The 17,687-nt window shown below is 43.0% G+C and overlaps 1 protein-coding gene across 1 annotated transcript in view; it reads left to right on the forward strand.

Moving 5' to 3' along the window:
- The window catches only part of LOC311100554 (glutamate receptor ionotropic, NMDA 2C-like), a gene marked incomplete at both ends in the record, with an annotated part of 63,749 nt that overhangs the window by 23,264 nt on the left and 22,798 nt on the right, over nucleotides 1–17,687 (forward strand). Inside the window, 5 exons of the mRNA XM_084141460.1 lie at nucleotides 6,892–6,957; nucleotides 8,175–8,363; nucleotides 8,840–9,180; nucleotides 9,311–9,425; nucleotides 15,086–15,297. Coding sequence (XP_083997586.1) covers nucleotides 6,892–6,957; nucleotides 8,175–8,363; nucleotides 8,840–9,180; nucleotides 9,311–9,425; nucleotides 15,086–15,297 — 923 coding nt within the window. The remainder of the gene's footprint in view (nucleotides 1–6,891; nucleotides 6,958–8,174; nucleotides 8,364–8,839; nucleotides 9,181–9,310; nucleotides 9,426–15,085; nucleotides 15,298–17,687) is intronic.

Consider the following 17,687-nt stretch of genomic DNA (forward strand, 5'->3'; position numbering starts at 1 on the left):
CAAACGCACATAGATCCGTTTTTGACATACAGTACATGCCATATTTCCCCCTTTGAATTGTCTTTTCAGTGTCCATGTAGCCCATTGGCATCAGCTACTTCTATCTTTACTTTGTAGAGAAGAGCAGTTACTTATGGAAAGTAGAGTATAGATTATATTGCGGGAGGTGGAAAGGATATTGTCTCAATTTACGATAACATTTGATTTAAGCTGGGTTTAGGCATCACTGTATGTAGCCTATTGTAGCCATTGTTATTTCCTACTTTGTCCTCTTCTCATAGCAGGCAGGGGGCTCTCCTCCTTCAACTGGGAAGGTTTCTGAGAAGGTTTCTTGTAGCTTGATTAGGGCTTCATCTGCGCTTGTGAATTCCATCCTTTGCGTTACCTTCCTTCACGACGATCCTATGGCATCGTTCCAGACTTCTACATTCAGTAGATCAGATATCTGGGTCTTGGTGCCTTGTACACCCTGACCTTGTTTCTCCTGTTCACTGGTTAGTTGGGCATCTAGGTTTCTACATTTTACAGACTGCAGGTAGCCTAGCGGTTAAGAGCGTTGGGCTAGTAACTGAAAGGTCTCTGGGTCAAATCTGTCGATGGCCCTCTGAATAAGAGTGTTTGTTAAATGTTATGGTGACATATAATAGTTTTGTGTGATCGACTGTGCTGGTGGGATTATTACACGCAAATGGTGCTACTGTATGGAAACATGAGTTCACACAGAGCTCTGCTCCTGTATAATGTACACATGTACAGTACATAATCATGTATGTAATATCTTATGTAGTACAGATTAAACTCAGTTCCTGTCCCCCCACCCCTCTCCCCCTTTCTCTTATATTCTGCTCTCTAACCCCTCATAGTCAATTTACACACAACTCTGACACACACACTTACCCCACCAGACATGCCACGAGGGGTCTTTTCACAGTCCCCAAATCCAGAACAAAGACCTGCCCTGCTGTGTGTCTCCAGGGTGAATAGAGGACTATGTGTGGAGTGTGTGAGTTGTAACCGCTTTGACCATCTCCTGTCATATTACAAAACCCTGCCATGCAACTCATTATGTCTCTATGTGACAGTTCATAGCCTGGGAGAGAGAGAGAGAGAGACAAGATTTGTGAGTGTGTGTGTGTCCCTGTGTGTGTCCTGGCATAATCCTGCAGAGGTCTAGAGCAGTCATTTTAGGCTCTAGGAAGTGATGCTCACAAAGAGAAAGAGAGAGTGTCCCATTGTGTAGTTCCCTTTAAGTTCCCTTTAAGTTACCAGGACTTCATTGAGGACCATGTTAAGACATTTGGAAGATGTAGTCAGGACATCACGTGATGGTCCCCAGGGGGTTTTAAGGTAAGTGGGATGCTGTTCTGCTAAAATAGTGTAACAAATTTTTTTAATCAATGACAATATGATTAGATTTGACATGATCACTTAGTACTGACTTTTCAAATAGACCTCACCTGGGTTTTGAACTCACAACTTCTGCGTTTGGGAAACACTGCTCGTTCTGCTGCACCACGAAGTCTGCAGCATTCTCATAAGTCCCCTGCACATTCATTACCTATAATACATCTCTGCACTTAGCAAAATAGTGCCATGTACACTGCTATTTAAGTTATCAGTTAATCTGACTAATTTCTCATCATTGATTTAATTAACTTATCTCAGCAATTTGAGGGTTTTCTAGTACAGTTGTCTAATGTTGGTGGAGCATATTATTGGGCCTTTTATAAACGCATTTCATGCAATTCTATGTAATTTTACACGACTGGAAACTTTAGCAGGATATTTTTTAATACCGCACAGGTTCTTGAAATGTCAGGCTACTTTGACACTGACAAACTGAGAATGAGAGATCATTAAAAATGACCTCATCTTGAATCCATCAATAGCCTAGGCCTAGGTGTGTGGAGGAGACACACATATTGTACAATATGAGGAGGAAATTATAGTCCTTAAAAAGCTTTCCAGTTTCACTGACCGATGAGCTCGTGCCAAAAGCCTATCTCTCTCGTTTTAGTTTGTAAAAACAATGCTGTTCGCTCAATAGGCCTAGTTACAGCCAGATAACAATTTTTGTTTCAGCAGGAGCCATTTACTTTCCAACCTGTGCTATCCCATGATTGTATTTTAAATATTGTGAAAGGCCTGTTTTCGCTGCATGCTGTTCACTGACAGATTTGCCACAAGTTCCTGACTGTAGGCAATGCCTTGTGATTGGGCTACACACAATCCACAGATAGGCTATTGAAAAAAAAATAAAGCTATTGATCCTCTGGCTAAATTATAGGCCTACTCCTGGTGTAGTATTCTGAAATAATTTAATTTATTTCTGAACAGATGGCATTAATTCTATAAATGTGGCAAATGTATTTCAATTTATCAGGGGTGCTGCAGCACCACCAGCACCCTTCCCATGGCTATGATTCTATAAGGAAATAAATGATGATTGTTGCAGGCTCATGTCTATCAGAGCAGAGAGAGGGAAGGAGATCATAGAAAGTTAATCTGATTCTGATTCTGTGAGAGATAGGCTACAGTCATGCTTCTCTCTCGCACCACAGCAACTGCCACTAGTCTCTAGGCTACAATGTTGCGCAAATCATAAACCCGGGCTGGCCCAACCCGAATAAATTCTTAGAATATCAGGCACTGGTTGAAAATCTATGTTTTCACATTACATTAGGCATAACATTTTTAGGGAGCAGGAAAATTATGTTTCATGCCACAAGAGGTACCGGATCCTGGCAAATAGGTTCCGGAACTAAACAGTCCAAAACAGAGAGGTGCCACGGCTCAAATTAAGCACGGGTATATTTATAACAGAGCTGAGATTGACTTTGAAGTACAAAGTGTAGGAATACAGGTGAATTCAGTCAATAGGCAGGTTTCCATTGACCCAGGTTAATTAGATAAAAGCAATGTCGCAAAAACAAATCATTGCGATGTGCAATGGAAATGGCAGATATAGGAGAAATGTTCTAAAGATCGACAACATTTTGATCAGTTTCCCAGGAGTGGATTTTTCTTTCGTCAAACTTTCTTTATTGCAACAAATAAGGGATGGAAACAGTTTTTCGAATAAATTATGATTGCCAAATAATTTTGAAGGTACACGGGGCATGTGGTTAGGGTGACCACATGTCCCGGATTGTGCAGGACAGTCCCGCATTTTGGTCCTTTGTCCTGCATCCTGCAACCAAACAATTATGTCCTGCATTTTATCAACACAATCAAATTTAGAACAAAAGGTTGATTTGTCCCGTATTTCAGTGAGACGTTCCAACCTGTCTCTTGCAGTCACGTTGGCTTATGAAATATTAATGATGAGGATGTGGTAGCCTAAGCCTAATGGTGATGATTAAACACTTCTCCAATCGTTGTTGAGATCTGATATTCTGCGCAGCGCAAGATGAGACAGTAGGCCAATGTCATAAGCCTATCGTCAACCAATCATATTTCTCAAATCCTTTCGGGCTAAATTCCAGCTAAACTTGGAGAGGACAGTTAGATTCTGTGCTTCCAACTTTGTGGCAACAGTTTGGGGAAGGCCCTTTCCTGTTTCAGCAAAGCGAGGTCCATACATAAATGGTTTGTCGAGATCGGTGTGGCCACTGCGAGCCAGGCCTAATCGCCCAACATCAGTGCCCAACATCACTAATGCTCTTGTGGCTGAATGGAAGCAAGTCCCCGCAGCAATGTTCCAACATTTAGTGTAAAGCCTTCCCAGAAGAGTGGAGGCTGTTATAGCAGCAAACGGGGGACCAACTCCATGTGTCCATATACGTTTGGTCATGTAGTGTACTTACAAAAAAGCGTGCTTCTGATGAATAACTACAAAATTAAGTAAATAGCCTTATTAGACTTAAAGATATAAGGTAATTTCATCAAAATTGTGAGGCTCTCCATGCTTATTAGTTGCTCATTTAATATATTTGCTGCTACTTCACTCAATCCCATGTTAAACGTCTCCCATCCAAACTGATTTACATTCCCTGAAACCTACCAGAAATGTTTCCTTGGACAAATATTCCCAGATTTTCATAAAACACATTATCTAATTTATCATTATCTAATTTCTATCACCAAATTTTGCATAAGGCAAAAGAGTTAGCTACACTTCAATTGCTCGTTCGGTGCAGCGGTGTCACGTTCGTTCATGAACGGGTCAGACCAAGGCGCAGCGTGATATGCATACATGTTTATTTGACTTATAAACCCAACGACAAAACAAGAAATGAAACGTGAAGTCCAAGGTACACAAACAACATACCTAACACGGAACAAGATCCCACAACCCACTAGTGCCAATAGGCTGCCTAAGTATGGTCCCCAATCAGAGACAACGAGCGACAGCTGCCTCTGATTGGGAACCACACTGGCCAACATAGATCTAGACGTACTAGATCTAAACCTAGAAAATACAACATAGAACATAGAAAGTCACACCCTGACTCAACAAATAAGAGTCCCCAGAGTCAGGGCGTGACAAGCGGACTGCAGGGTGTAGTGCTTCCAGAGCACACCAGAGCGTCGCTCCGCCACTTCTCAGAATGGTGCTCATAGAGTTGATCAGGCATATTGGCGGGAACTGGAACACGCTGTTGTATGTGTCGATCCAGAGCATCCCAAACATGCTAAATAGGTGACATGTCTGATGAGTATGCAGGCCATGAAAGAACTGGGGCATTTTCAGCTTCCAGGAATTGTGTACAGATCCTTGCGACATGAGGTTATGGCGGCGGATGAATGGCACGACAATGGGCCTCAGGATCTCATCACGGTATCTCTATGCATTCCGTAGCTTATGCCTGCCCATACCATAATCCCACCGCCACCATGGGGCATTCTGTTCACAACATTGACATCAGCAAACAGCTCACCCACACACCGCCAAACACTCTGTCTGTCATCTACGTGGTACAGTTGAAACCGGGATTCGTCCGTGAAGAGCACACTTCTCCAGCATGCCAGTGGCAATCGAAGGTGAGCATTTGCCCACTGAAGTCGATTACGACGCCGAACTGCAGTCAGGTCAAGCACGCAAATTAGCTTCCCTGAGATGGTTTCTGACAGTTTGTGCTGAAATTCTTCAGTTGTGCAAACCCACAGTTTCATCAGCTGTCCGGGTGGCTGGTCTAAGACAATCCCACAGGTGAAGAAGCCGGATGTGGAGGTCCTGGGCTGGCGTGGTCTGCGGTTGTGAGGCCAGTTGGATGTACTGCCAAATTCTCTTAAATGACAATGGAGGCGGCTTATGGTAGAGAAATAACATTCAGTTTTCTGGCAACAGCTCTGGTGGACATTCCTGCAGTCAGCATGCCAATCGCACACTTCTTCGAAACTTGAGACATCTGTGGCTGGCATTGTGTTGCACATTTTAGATTGGCCTTTTATTGTCCCAAGCACAAGGTGCACCTGTGTAATGATCATGCTGTTTAATCAGCTTCTTGATATGCCACACCTGTCAGGTGGAAGGAGAAATGCTCACTAACAGCGACGTAAACAAATTTGTGCACACAATTTGAGAGAAATAAGCTTTTTGTGTGTGTGGAAAATTTCTGGGATTTTGAAACATGGGACCAACAATTTACATGTAGCGTTTATGTTTTTGTTCAGTATATTTTAAGTCACAAAAAATTGAATAAAAAACATTCAAGCATTGTTTGTCCCCCCTCAACAAAGAAAATGGAAGACATTTGGTTGCATATAAAAAACAAACCCAGGAGTGATGTCTTCTAATCTAACCAGGTCCTCTTTCTCAGGTCTCTCCTCTGTGGCAATGTTGTCTGGAAGATTAAGCTTGGGCAGGTGGGATGAAGGATCCCTGTAAACCACAGTTGGATCCTGTCGCCGCTCCAGCACCTGGTTATTCTTTTGGCAACCCCCTGCTTGGACTGTTTCGGGAACTGTTTCTCACCTACACAATTAATACAGAGTTCTGTTAGACATGTTTACATGGTACACACAAACACACTTATTCTAAATGATAATTTTTGTGTTTCACAAAATACAGGTAGCTTCTGTTGTAACAGAAAATATGGTACTTTATATTATGCTAGACAATGTCTTCAAAGTGTGATTTTACATTCGTGATACATTTTATAATAAAAAGACAGATATAAAGTCAATTGGGTTTATCCATTCGTTCAAGTTCTTAAAGTATCAGTGTCAGTTGTAGGTTGTTCCCTGCGCACATTTTCATTGTTATGTGCTTTATTATTATTATTATTATTATTATTATTATTATTATTATTATTATGTGTATTGACAAAGAAAAACTTCCACCCTAACACACAAGTCAAGTGATACCATGTTTGCTAACCTAAGACACGTTTTGTCTTTTCACAGTGTGTTATCACATCAGGTGCTATGTCATTTTCATAGGATCGTTATGTAGGCTTTATGTCAGCTCATATAGTCTGCTCACAGTCGTAGACCCAAAGCTGTATACAGAATGCCTGCTGAGAAGGCAATGTTTAACGGTTTCACATATATCAGTGTTCACAGCGCGGCTTTAACAGAGATAGAATCGACCCTCACAGCCCGTTGTTTACGAGTGTGAGTGTGTGTGTGTGTGTGTGTGTGTGTGTGTGTGTGTGTGTGTGTGTGTGTGTGTGTGTGTGTGTGTGTGTGTGTGTGTGTGTGTGTGTGTGTGTGTGTGTGTGTAGGTGTGTTTAGGTGTTATAACAGCGATAGGATTGACCACACATTATTTACCTCTGGGTGTGGAGAATGTTTACTTGATAGGTTAAGGAGAAAGAGAGAGTGTGTGTCTGTGTGCGAGTGTTTGTGTGTGTGCTCACCTGAATAGTGTACAGTATTATTATGTAGAGCTAACATATTCTCTCTCCTCCACTCCCTCTCCTTCTCCCCCCACTCCTCCCCCTTTAGGCTGAGGGTTCCACGTTTCTCCAGATGGGTGCCTCCCTGGAGCAGCAGATCGTCTGCATGTTCAAGGTACAATAATATAATATTTGAAAGTTAATGTTCGCTTATAAAAACCCCTTTCAGCCAATCAGAATTTAGTATTCAGCAAAGCTGTGGTCTAAAATGTAATGTCAGTATATTATTTTATATTTATGGGTTGTTCCACGATTACATTTTGCATCCCTTTGATATTTCAAGTAGAAATTGTGCACCAATATTGCCTGTTATATTAAATGAAGTGCCCTTCAGATTATTATTATGAATAAAGGCTTGATAAAGCAGGGTTTCCCAAACTTGGTCCTAGGGCCCCCCCTCAGTGCACATTTTGGTTTTTGCCCTAGCACTACACAGCTGATTCAAACCTACTCATCATCAAGCTTTGATTATTTGAATCAGCTGTGTAGTGCTAGGACAAAAAAACTAATGTGCACCCAGGCGTGGCCCCAGGACCGAGTTTGGGAAACCCTGCTCTAAAGTGCCTAAATTCAGCATTTTGATATGTCCCTTGTCATGTTTCTCCGACTTCTATGAAGATTTTAACCCACTTCTCCAAGTTTTCACCATCATTTTAAAGCCCTAGTGATTTTTTAGCTTTGACAAAGTAATTTCTGAAGATTATTATTTATTTATGTTATTAGTGATCAATTAACATCTGTCCCTCATTTTATGGTCAAATCTATTATGTGGAACTCTCGTTTCAATATGGTGAAACTATTCATTTTTAAGTTATTTTGTTCAAAAGAAACATTGTACATATAATAGTCAAATTATAGTGTAAAAGCAGGTGAGCTGGTTCTACTCTTTTTGGCCTTTTGTTTTGTGGTGGAAAACTGAGCGCGTCCAGCACAACACGTCACCTCTATTACCCATAGATAGATAGGCTAGAAATGTTTGAACAATTTCATTTTTCTGTGAAGCTTGCCTTCAATTTCCCCTCCCTGTTGCACACAACAAGCTTCCATTCCCCCTGTCACAAGTGGATTTATTGCTGATTTAAGATCAAAACATCAACCCTGTCACGGTCAACTCTGTTACTTTATTTGGCACTTCATTGGCACTTACTATAATCCTTTTTTTGAGATGGGAAAAGGTGTTTTTTTAAATTAATTTGAACATGTGCTCTTTATGACATAATGTTAATTAGGTGAAATAAAAAGTTATTTTGGACCAAATTACACTACCTAAAATGTACTCTATTAGTGGAACGACCCTTATATGTAATATGTTAAATCATGTCTATATTCTAGTTGATGGAGGAGTATGACTGGGGAGACTTTGTAGTCATCACCAGCATGTGGCCGGGATATGAGACGTTTGTAGACTACGTCCACTCCTACACGGACACTTCCTACTTCCTGTGGAGGCTACAGGATATCCTGTCTCTGGAGATGTCCGTCGGAACCAGTGACGTCCGAGCCAAACGCATGTTACAGCAGGTAGGAGAGAAAGTCTTTAAAACGATATATATATATATATATATATAGAGAGAGAGAGAGAGAGAGAGAGAGAGAGAGAGAGAGAGAGAGAGAGAGAGAGAGAGAGAGAGAGAGAGAGAGAGAGAGAGACATCCTATAGCAGTGGTCACCAACCTATAGTATATAGGACAAGTAGCTGTTCTTTAGGGTTAGGGTTTAACCTGGATGTGGACATGAAGCTAGGGTTAGGGTTGAAGCTAGGGTAATGGTTGAACCGGGATGTTGTCATGAAACTAGGGTTAGGGTTGTAGTTGAGGCCAGGGCTAGGGTTGAACCGGGATGTGGACATGAAGCTAGGGTTAGGGTTGTGGTTGAAACTAGGGTTAGGGTTGAACCGGGATGTGGACATTAAGCTAGAGTTAGGGTTAAGGTTACCGTTAGGTTTAGAGGTTAACGTTAGATAATACTTACAGTGTTATATCTGTCTGTCCCTCTAGATTGATTCCCAGGTGCTCCTGGCCTACTGTTCCTATGAAGAGGCCCAGTACCTGTTCCAGGTAGCAGGGGAGGTGGGTCTACTGGGGCCTGGGTACATCTGGATCCTCCCCTCCCTCGCGTTGGGCAACACAGAGAGCCCTCCACCTATCAGCTTCCCCATAGGACTGATTGGCGTCATCACTGACCACTGGAGGAAGAGCCTGAGGCAACGTGTCAGAGAGGGAGTGGCCATAGTGGCCAAAGGGGCGGATAGTTTCAGAAGGTATCAAGGGTTCCTTCCAGAGGGACACAGCGACTGTAACACACCAGTTACACACATCAACAACAACACACTGTTCAGGTGAGTGTGTGAAGCCACACACCTTCTCGTCCTGTGTGTGTGTGCTTGTCGTATAAGTAGACATGTACTAAACAGGTGTGTGTGTGTGTGAGTGCCGATAACATACTGAATCTGTGTGTGTGTGTTGCAGACACATGCTAAACGTGACATGGGAGCGTAAGGACCTGTCGTTCAACAGTGATGGCTACCTGACCAACCCCTCCATGGCCATCGTCTCATTGGACAGAGACAGACTGTGGGACAAGGTACTGATTATGTGTGTGTTTGTGTGTGTAAGTGTGTGTGTGTGTGTGTGTGTGTGTGTGTGTGTGTGTGTGTGTGTGTGTGTGTGTCTGGACCATGTATGTGTGTGTGTGGTTTGGTTCTTCTATCCTTGTGTGTACCTAAAATCCCCCAAAGTCCCCACAAGGATAGTAAAACAAGAGAAATTCTCCCTCGTGGGGACATTTCCCACATCCCCATGAGGACAAAGGCTATTTTAAGCTTAGGGGTTAGGTTTAGGGTTAGGTTTACAATTAAGATTAGGGTTAGAATTAGTGTTAGGGTAAGGAGTTAGTGGTTAGGTTTAGGGGTAGGAATTAGATTTAGGGTTTGGATTATGGGTTAAGGTTAGGTTTAGGGTTAGGGGTTAGGGAAAATAGCATTTTGAATATAAATTAATTTTAGGTCCCTACGAGGATAGAGGAACATAACATTGTGTGTGGTTGGGTGTGTGTGTGTGTGTGTGCATATGTGTGCATGTGTGTGCATGTATGTGTGTGTGTACAGTCTGAAAACTCAAACACAAACAAAAAGTCTGGCTGCTGAGGTTTTGGCAATGCTCCGGATTTCCCTACAAAACACATTCATTCACAACCCCATGCTTCTATTTATTTCCTTTTCTTTTCTTTTCATATCTCTTCCCTTTAACCGTCTCACTCTCTCTGTAACACTCACTCTCACTCTTTCCTTAAAACCTCTCTCCCCCTCTCCTCAGCCCTCTCCCCTCCTTACCTCCAGTGTCATGTAGCTCATTCATTAGTGAAAAAGTGGTATAGTGCACTTACATGTGGGTTTGTGCACGTGACATGCCCTTTTCATCCCTTCTCTCTCTTTTTGACATACTGACAGCACTACACATCTCATTTTTTAAAACTAAGTCAGGGGGAACCGTCTCTCTGTCTTCCTCACTTCTTTCCTCCTAGACAGGGAGGGAGGGGTGATTGATTTCAATAACTGCCTGCGAAAGGTTTATAACAGTTAAAACAGCACTGAGATTCATAGTCAGACACAATAATGTGGGTTATTTACTTGCTAATGGGGCTTTAAATCGTGTTGTAGCTATTTTTTATGCCTATAAATCAACAGAACTAGAGTTAGAGTTAGAAAAATGTATTTAAGTGTCACTCCACAATGATACAATAATACAAAATACAGATTTTATTTCAACCACATTGTGGATCACTCAAATTGAGTTCTTCGACACTAAAAACAATCATGAACTAACATTGTACAGGCTTCGTCTATAATACATTACATCATCTATACACGTGTAGCCTATGCATAAACAAACAAAACACAATACAGTGGATAAAAGGACAAATAGGCACTTAAAAAGAAACGTCTCCATTGGAGGATAAGACGGCAGGCTTTGGCGCAGGCATTTACAGTGCCTTCAGAAAGTATTCATAACCTTTGACTTATTCCACATTTTGTTCTGTTACAGCCTGAATTCAAAATGGATTAAATATATATTTTTTCTCACCAATCTACACACAATACCCCATAATGACAAAGTGAAAACATGGTTTTAGACACGTTTGCTAATTTATTGAAAATGAAATACAGTGCGCTCCAAAAGTATTAGGACAGTGAAACCTTTTTTGTTTTGGCTCTGTACTGCAGCACTCTGGATTTGAAATTATACAATGACTTTGAGGTTAAAGTGCAGACTGTCAGCTTTAATTTGAGGGTATTTTCATCCATAGCGGGTGATTTTACTATTGGGACAAATTGAGACAAATGTACTTACACTGTATGTGTATTAACGTGGTCAAAAGTGTAGTATTTGGTCCCATATTCCTAGCACACAATGATTACATCAAGCTTGTGAATACACAAACTTATTGGATGCATTTGCTGTTTGTTTTGGTTGTGTTTCAGATTATTTTGTTCCCAATAGAAATGAATGGTAAATAATGTATTGTGTCATTTCGGAATAACTTTTATTGTAAATAAGAATAGAATATGTTTCAAAACACTTCTACATTCAGGTGGATGCTACCATGATTACGGATAATCCTGAATGAATCGTGAATAATGATGAGTGAGAAAGTTACAGAGGCATAAATATCAAACCCCCAAAAACAGCCTATAGGGAGGAGGTCAGAGACCTGGCAGTGTGGTGCCAGGACAACAACATCTCTCTCAATGTGAGCAAGCCAAAGGAGATGATCATGGACTACAGGAAAAGGAGGGCCGAACAGGCCCCCATTCACATCGACAGGGCTGTAGTGGAGCGGGTCGAGAGTTTCAAGCTCCTTGGTGTCCACATCACCAACAAACTATCATGGTCCAAACACACCAAGACAGTCGTAAAGAGGGCACGACAACACCTTTTCCCCCTCAGGAGACTGAAAATAAAAGATTTGGCATGGGTCCCAAGATCCTCAAAAAGTTCTACAGCTGCACCATCGAGAGCATCCTGACCGGTTGCATCACCGCCTGGTATGGCAACTGCTCGGCATCCGACCGTAAGGCGCTACAGAGGGTAGTGCGTACAGCCCAGTACATCACTGGGGCTAAGCTTCCTGCCATCCAGGACCTACAGTACCAGTCAAAAGATTGGACACACCTACTCATTCAAGGGTTTTTCTTTAGATTTTTTTTAAAACTATTTTCTACATTGTAGAACAATAGTGAAGACATCAAAACCATGAAACAACACATATTGAATCATCTAGTAACCAAAAAAGTGTTACATCAAAATATTTTAGATGTTAGCCACCCTTTGCCTTTATGACAGCTTTGCACAGTCTTGGCATTCTCTCAACCAGCTTCATGAGAAATGCTTTTCCAACAGTCTTGAAGGAGTTCCCACATATGCTGAGCACTTTTCCTTCACTATGCGGTCCGACTCATCCCAAACCATCTCAATTCGGTTGGCTGCTTTTCCTTCCCTCTGAATCCCCATCTCAATTGGGTTGTGGTCGGGTGATTGTGGAGGCCATGTCATCTGATGCAGCACTCCATCAGTCTCCTTGATCAAATAGCAGTTACACAGTCTGGAGGTGTGTGTTGGGTCATTGTCCTGTTGAAAAACAAAATGACAGTCCCACTAAGCGCAAACCAGATGGGATGGCGTATGGCTGCAGAATGCTGTGGTAGCCATGTGGGTTAATTCTAAATAAATCACAGACAGTGTCACCAGCAAAACACCCCCACACCATCACACCTCCTCCTTCATGCTTCACGGTGGGAACCACACATGCGGAGATCACCTACTCTGCATCTCACAAAGGCACGGTGGATGTAACCAAAAATCTCAAATTTGGACTCATCAGACCAAAGGACAGATTTTCACCGGTCTAATCTCCATTGCTTGTGTTTCTTGGCCCAAGCAAGTCTCTTCTTATTATTGGTGTCCTTTAGTACATATTTATTTGCAGCAATTCGACCATGAAGGCCTGATTAACTCAGTCTCCACTGAACAGTTGATGTTGAGATATGTCTGTTACTTGAACTCTTTGAAGCATTTTTTTGGGTTGCAATCTGAGGTGCAGTTAACTCTAATACATTTATCCTCTACAGCATAGGTAACTCTGGGTCTTCCTTTCCTGTGGCGGTCCTCATGAGAGCCAGTTTCATTATAGCGCTTGATGGTTTTTGCGACTGCACTTGAAGAAACTTTTAAAGTTCTTGACATTTTCCGGACTGACTGACCTTCATGTCTTAAAGTAATGATGGACTGTCGTTTCTCTTTGCTTATTTGAGCTGTTCTTGCATATTATGGACTTGGTCTTTTACCAAATAGGGCAATCTTCTGTATACCACTCCTACCTTGTCACAACACAACTGATTGGCTCAAACATTTTAAGAAGGAAAGAAATTCCACAATTAACTTTTAAGAAGGCATACATGTTAATTGAAATGCATTCCAGGTGACTACCTCGTGAAGCTGGTTGAGAGAATGCCAAGAGTGTGCAAAGCTGTCATGAAGGCAAAGGGTGGCTACTTTGAAGAAGATCAAATATACAATATATTTTGATTTGTTTAACACTTTCTTGTTTACTACATGATTCCATATGTGTTATTTCATAGTTGTAATGTCGTCACTATTATTCTGCAATGTAGAAAATAGTAAAAATTAAGAAAAATCCTTGAATTAGTAGGTGTGTCCAATCTTTTGACTGGTACTGTATATGCGCGGCGGTGTCAGAGGAAGGCCCAAAGAATTGCCAAAGACTCCAGTCACCCAAGTCATAGACTGTTCTCTCTGCTACAGCACGGCAAGCGGTACCGGAGCGCCAAGTCTAGGTCCAAAAGGCTCCTTAACAGCTTCTACCCCCAAGCCATACGACTGTTTATGGCTTGGGGGTTACTTTTAATTTAATTTTTTACTTTAGTTTATTTAGTAAATATTTATTGAACTGCATTGTTGGTTAAGGGCTTGTAAGTAAACATTTCACGATAAGGTCTACACCTGTTATATTCGACGCATGTGAAAAATACAATTTGATTTGATTACAGCTGTGAGTTTTTCTGGGTAAGTCTCTAAGTGCTTTGCACACCTGTATTGTATTATATTTGCACATTATTCTTTTTGAAATTCTCCAAGTTGGTTGTTGATCATTGCTAGAATGACATTTTCAAGTCTTGCCATACATTTTCAAGCCGATGTAAGTCAAAACTGTAACTAGACCACTCAGGAACATTCAATATCGTCTTGGTAAGCAACTCCAGTGTATATTTGGCATTGTATTTTTGTAAGGACAGACACTGGGAGACGAGAAGCAAGTACAGGTAGCGAACATTTATTGAAAAAACCGACAGGAACAAAACACTGACAGCGTCTGGACAACGGAAAACGAAACAACATTAATGCAGACACCGGAATGAAACTGAGGAAGTGACAGGACAAGCCAGCTGAGGAGCGGGAACCTGTCGAGCCTGATGGGTCGGCCGAGGCATGGGAGCCTCACGAGCCGGCCGAGGAGCGGGAACCTGTCGAGCCTGATGGGTCGACTGAGGCGTGGGAGCCTGACGAGCCGGCTGAGGCGTGGGAGCCTGACGAGCCGGCTGAGGCGTGGGAGCCTGACCAGCCGGCTGAGGCGTGGGAGCCTGACCAGCCGGCTTAGGCGTGGGAGCCTGCCGAGTCAACTGAGGCAAGAAAGCTCTCGAGCCAGCGAAGGCTTGGAAGCCTGACGAGCCAGCTCAGGCATCCCTGGTTCCCTCGGCCTTGGCACCCGGACCCGACATCACCAACACAAAAAAAAAAAAAAAACTCTCTGAACATTTCTTGAAGCTTATCTTCGCTTTCAGAGATCAATACAATGTCATCTGCATATAAAAGAACAGACACTATGATTTATGACTGGAGGGATGGAGTTGGAAGCTCCAGGGAAAGAAGGCTGGGTGACAAATGGAGCCCCAGTACGGTTAAGCGAGGACAGGTTCTTAACAGAGATCACTGGGTCCTCTAAAGCTCTGCTCAGGGTCAAAATCCACTGGATTACCTGGATCAGCCTCTCTCAGATCTACAGCCCTGAGTGTGTGTTTTATCCACTTTCATGTACTCTTCCTCCTACCACCCCCCCCTCTCTCTCTCTCTCTCTCTCTCTCTCTCTCTCTCTCTCTCTCTCTCTCTCTCTCTCTCTCTCTCTCTCTCTCTCTCTCTCTCCTCTCCTGCCCCCTCCCCCTCCCCCAGGTGGGTACATTAGAGCGGGGTATCCTCCAGGTGCGTTACCCGGTGTGGCCTCGCTATGGCACTTTTCTCGAGACGGTATCAGATGACCGCCACCTGACGGTAGCCACTCTGGAGGAGAGGCCCTTCGTCATCGTAGAAAACGTGGACCCAGACACGGGCACCTGCGTACGCAACACCGTGCCTTGCCGACGCCAGTCCAACCGCACCGAGAGGTACGCATGACACACACACACCAACAACATGCAAATTGCAAATGTATACTGACAAAGCTGATGCTAGATATTGAGACCAGGATAAGTTTATATATTTAAACACAAAAACATACACACACATACACACACACTGTTAAGCTGTTGTCAGAGCACATAAAAAGCAGCTGTGTAATCCCTAAAGCTGTGTCAAACCATGTGCATGAACACACCTGGAATGAAACAGATTACTAACACGAGCCAACCACTACACAATCATAACACAACAATGACACACCGGGGGCCAACCATTTACACACATGTTACATACCTGCTGCATGTACTTAGACATTCACACGAGTCACACATCAAATATAGACCCAGTATATTAATGGTGGAGAGATGTGTGGGGAGAGTGGTTGAGTGCGATGGCACATTGATTGGCTGTAAAGAAGATGTATCTGCCAACGCTGGCATATAAACTCAGCAAAAAAAGAAACTCTCACTGTCAACTGTGTTTATTTTCAGTAAACTTAACATATTGTATGACCATAACAAGATTCAACAACTGAGACATAAACTGAACAAGTTCCACAGACATGTGACTAACAGAAATTGAATAATGTGTCCCTGAACAAAGGGGGGGTCAAAATCAAAAGTAACAGTCAGTATCTGGTGTGGCCACCAGCTGCATTAAGTACTGCAGTGCATCTCCTCCTCATGGACTGCACCAGATTTGCCAGTTCTTGCTGTGCGATGTTACCCCACTCTTCCACCAAGGCACCTGCAAGTTCCCAGACATTTTTGGGGGGAATGGCCCTAGCCCTCACCCTCCGATCCAACAAGTCCCAGACGTGCTCAATGGGATTGAGATCCGGGCTCTTCGCTGGCCATGGCAGAACACTGACATTCCTGTCTTGCAGAAAATCACGCACAGAACGAGCAGTATGGCTGGTGGTATTGTCATGCTGGTGGGTCATGTCAGGATGAGCCTGCAGGAAGAGTACCACATGAGGGAGGAGGATGTCTTGCGTTGAGATTGCCTGCAATGGTAACAAGCTCAGCCCGATGATGCTGTGACACACCGCCCCAGACCATGACGGACCCTCCACCTCCAAATTGATCCCCGCTCCAGAGTACAGGCCTCGGTGTAACGCTCATTCCTTCGACGTTAAACGCGAATCCAACCATCACCCCTGGTGAGACAAAACCGCGACTCGTCTGTGAAGAGCACTTTTTGCCAGTCCTGTCTGGTCCAGCGACGGTGGGTTTGTGCCCATAGGCGACGTTGTTGCCGGTGATGTCTGGTGAGGACCTGTCTTACAACAGGCCTACAAGCCCTCAGTCCAGCCTCTCTCAGCCTATTGTGGACAGTTTCAGCACTGATGAAGGGATTGTGCGTTCCTGGTGTAACTCGGGCAGTTGTTGTTGCCAATCCTGTACCTGTCCCGCAGGTGTGATATTCGGATGTACCGATCCTGTGCAGGTGTTGCTACACGTGGTCTGCCACTGTGAGGGACGATCAGCTGTCCGTTCCTGTCTCCCTGTAGCTCTGTCTTAGGCGTCTCACAGTACAGACATTGCAATTTATTGTCCTGGCCACATCTGCAGTCCTCATGTCTCCTCGCAGCATGCAAAAGGCACGTTCACGCAGATGAGCAGGGACCCTGGGCATCTTTCTTTTGGTCAGTAGAAAGGCCTCTTTAGTGTCCTAAGTTTTCATAACTGTGACCTTAATTGCCTACCGTCTGTAAGCTGTTAGTATCTTAACGACCGTTCCACAGGTGCATGTTCATTAATTGTTTATGGTTCATTGAACAAGCATGGGAAACCGTGTTTAAAACCTTTACAATGAAGGATCTGTGAAGATTATTTAGATTTTTACAAATTATCTTTGAAAGACAGGGGTCCTGAAAAAGGGACGTTTCTTTTTTTGTTGAGTTTATATCATGGTAGGATAGAATCACACAACTCTCTCTCTCTCTCTCTCTCTCTCTCTCTCTCTCTCTCTCTCTCTCTCTCTCTCTCTCTCTCGTCTCTCTCTCTCTCTCTCTCTCTCTCTCTCTCTCTCTCTCTTCATCTCTCCTCTCTCTCTCTCTCTCTCTCTCTCTCTCTCTCTCTCTCTCTCTCTCTCTCCTGATTCAATAAATACTTTGTTGGCATGAATGGGTGGTTGCCACTGTTGCAAAGCAATGTATATGAAGTATTACATAAATTAACAATATGTTGAGCAACGATAATAATATATAGGAAAATAATAAAGAAAACATTTAACAAACAGCAACAACTGAGAAATTAGATCTACAAGGGCTCATGTGTATGACATGGTGGGAGCTATTGTCTCTCTTATATTATGACAGGCCAGGACATAATCTGGAGGCAAGATCTACTCTCTACATTTTCTTCTAACAAAA

Source organism: Coregonus lavaretus, assembly GCF_964263955.1.
Source record: "Coregonus lavaretus genome assembly, chromosome: 25".
NCBI lineage: Eukaryota > Metazoa > Chordata > Actinopteri > Salmoniformes > Salmonidae > Coregonus > Coregonus lavaretus.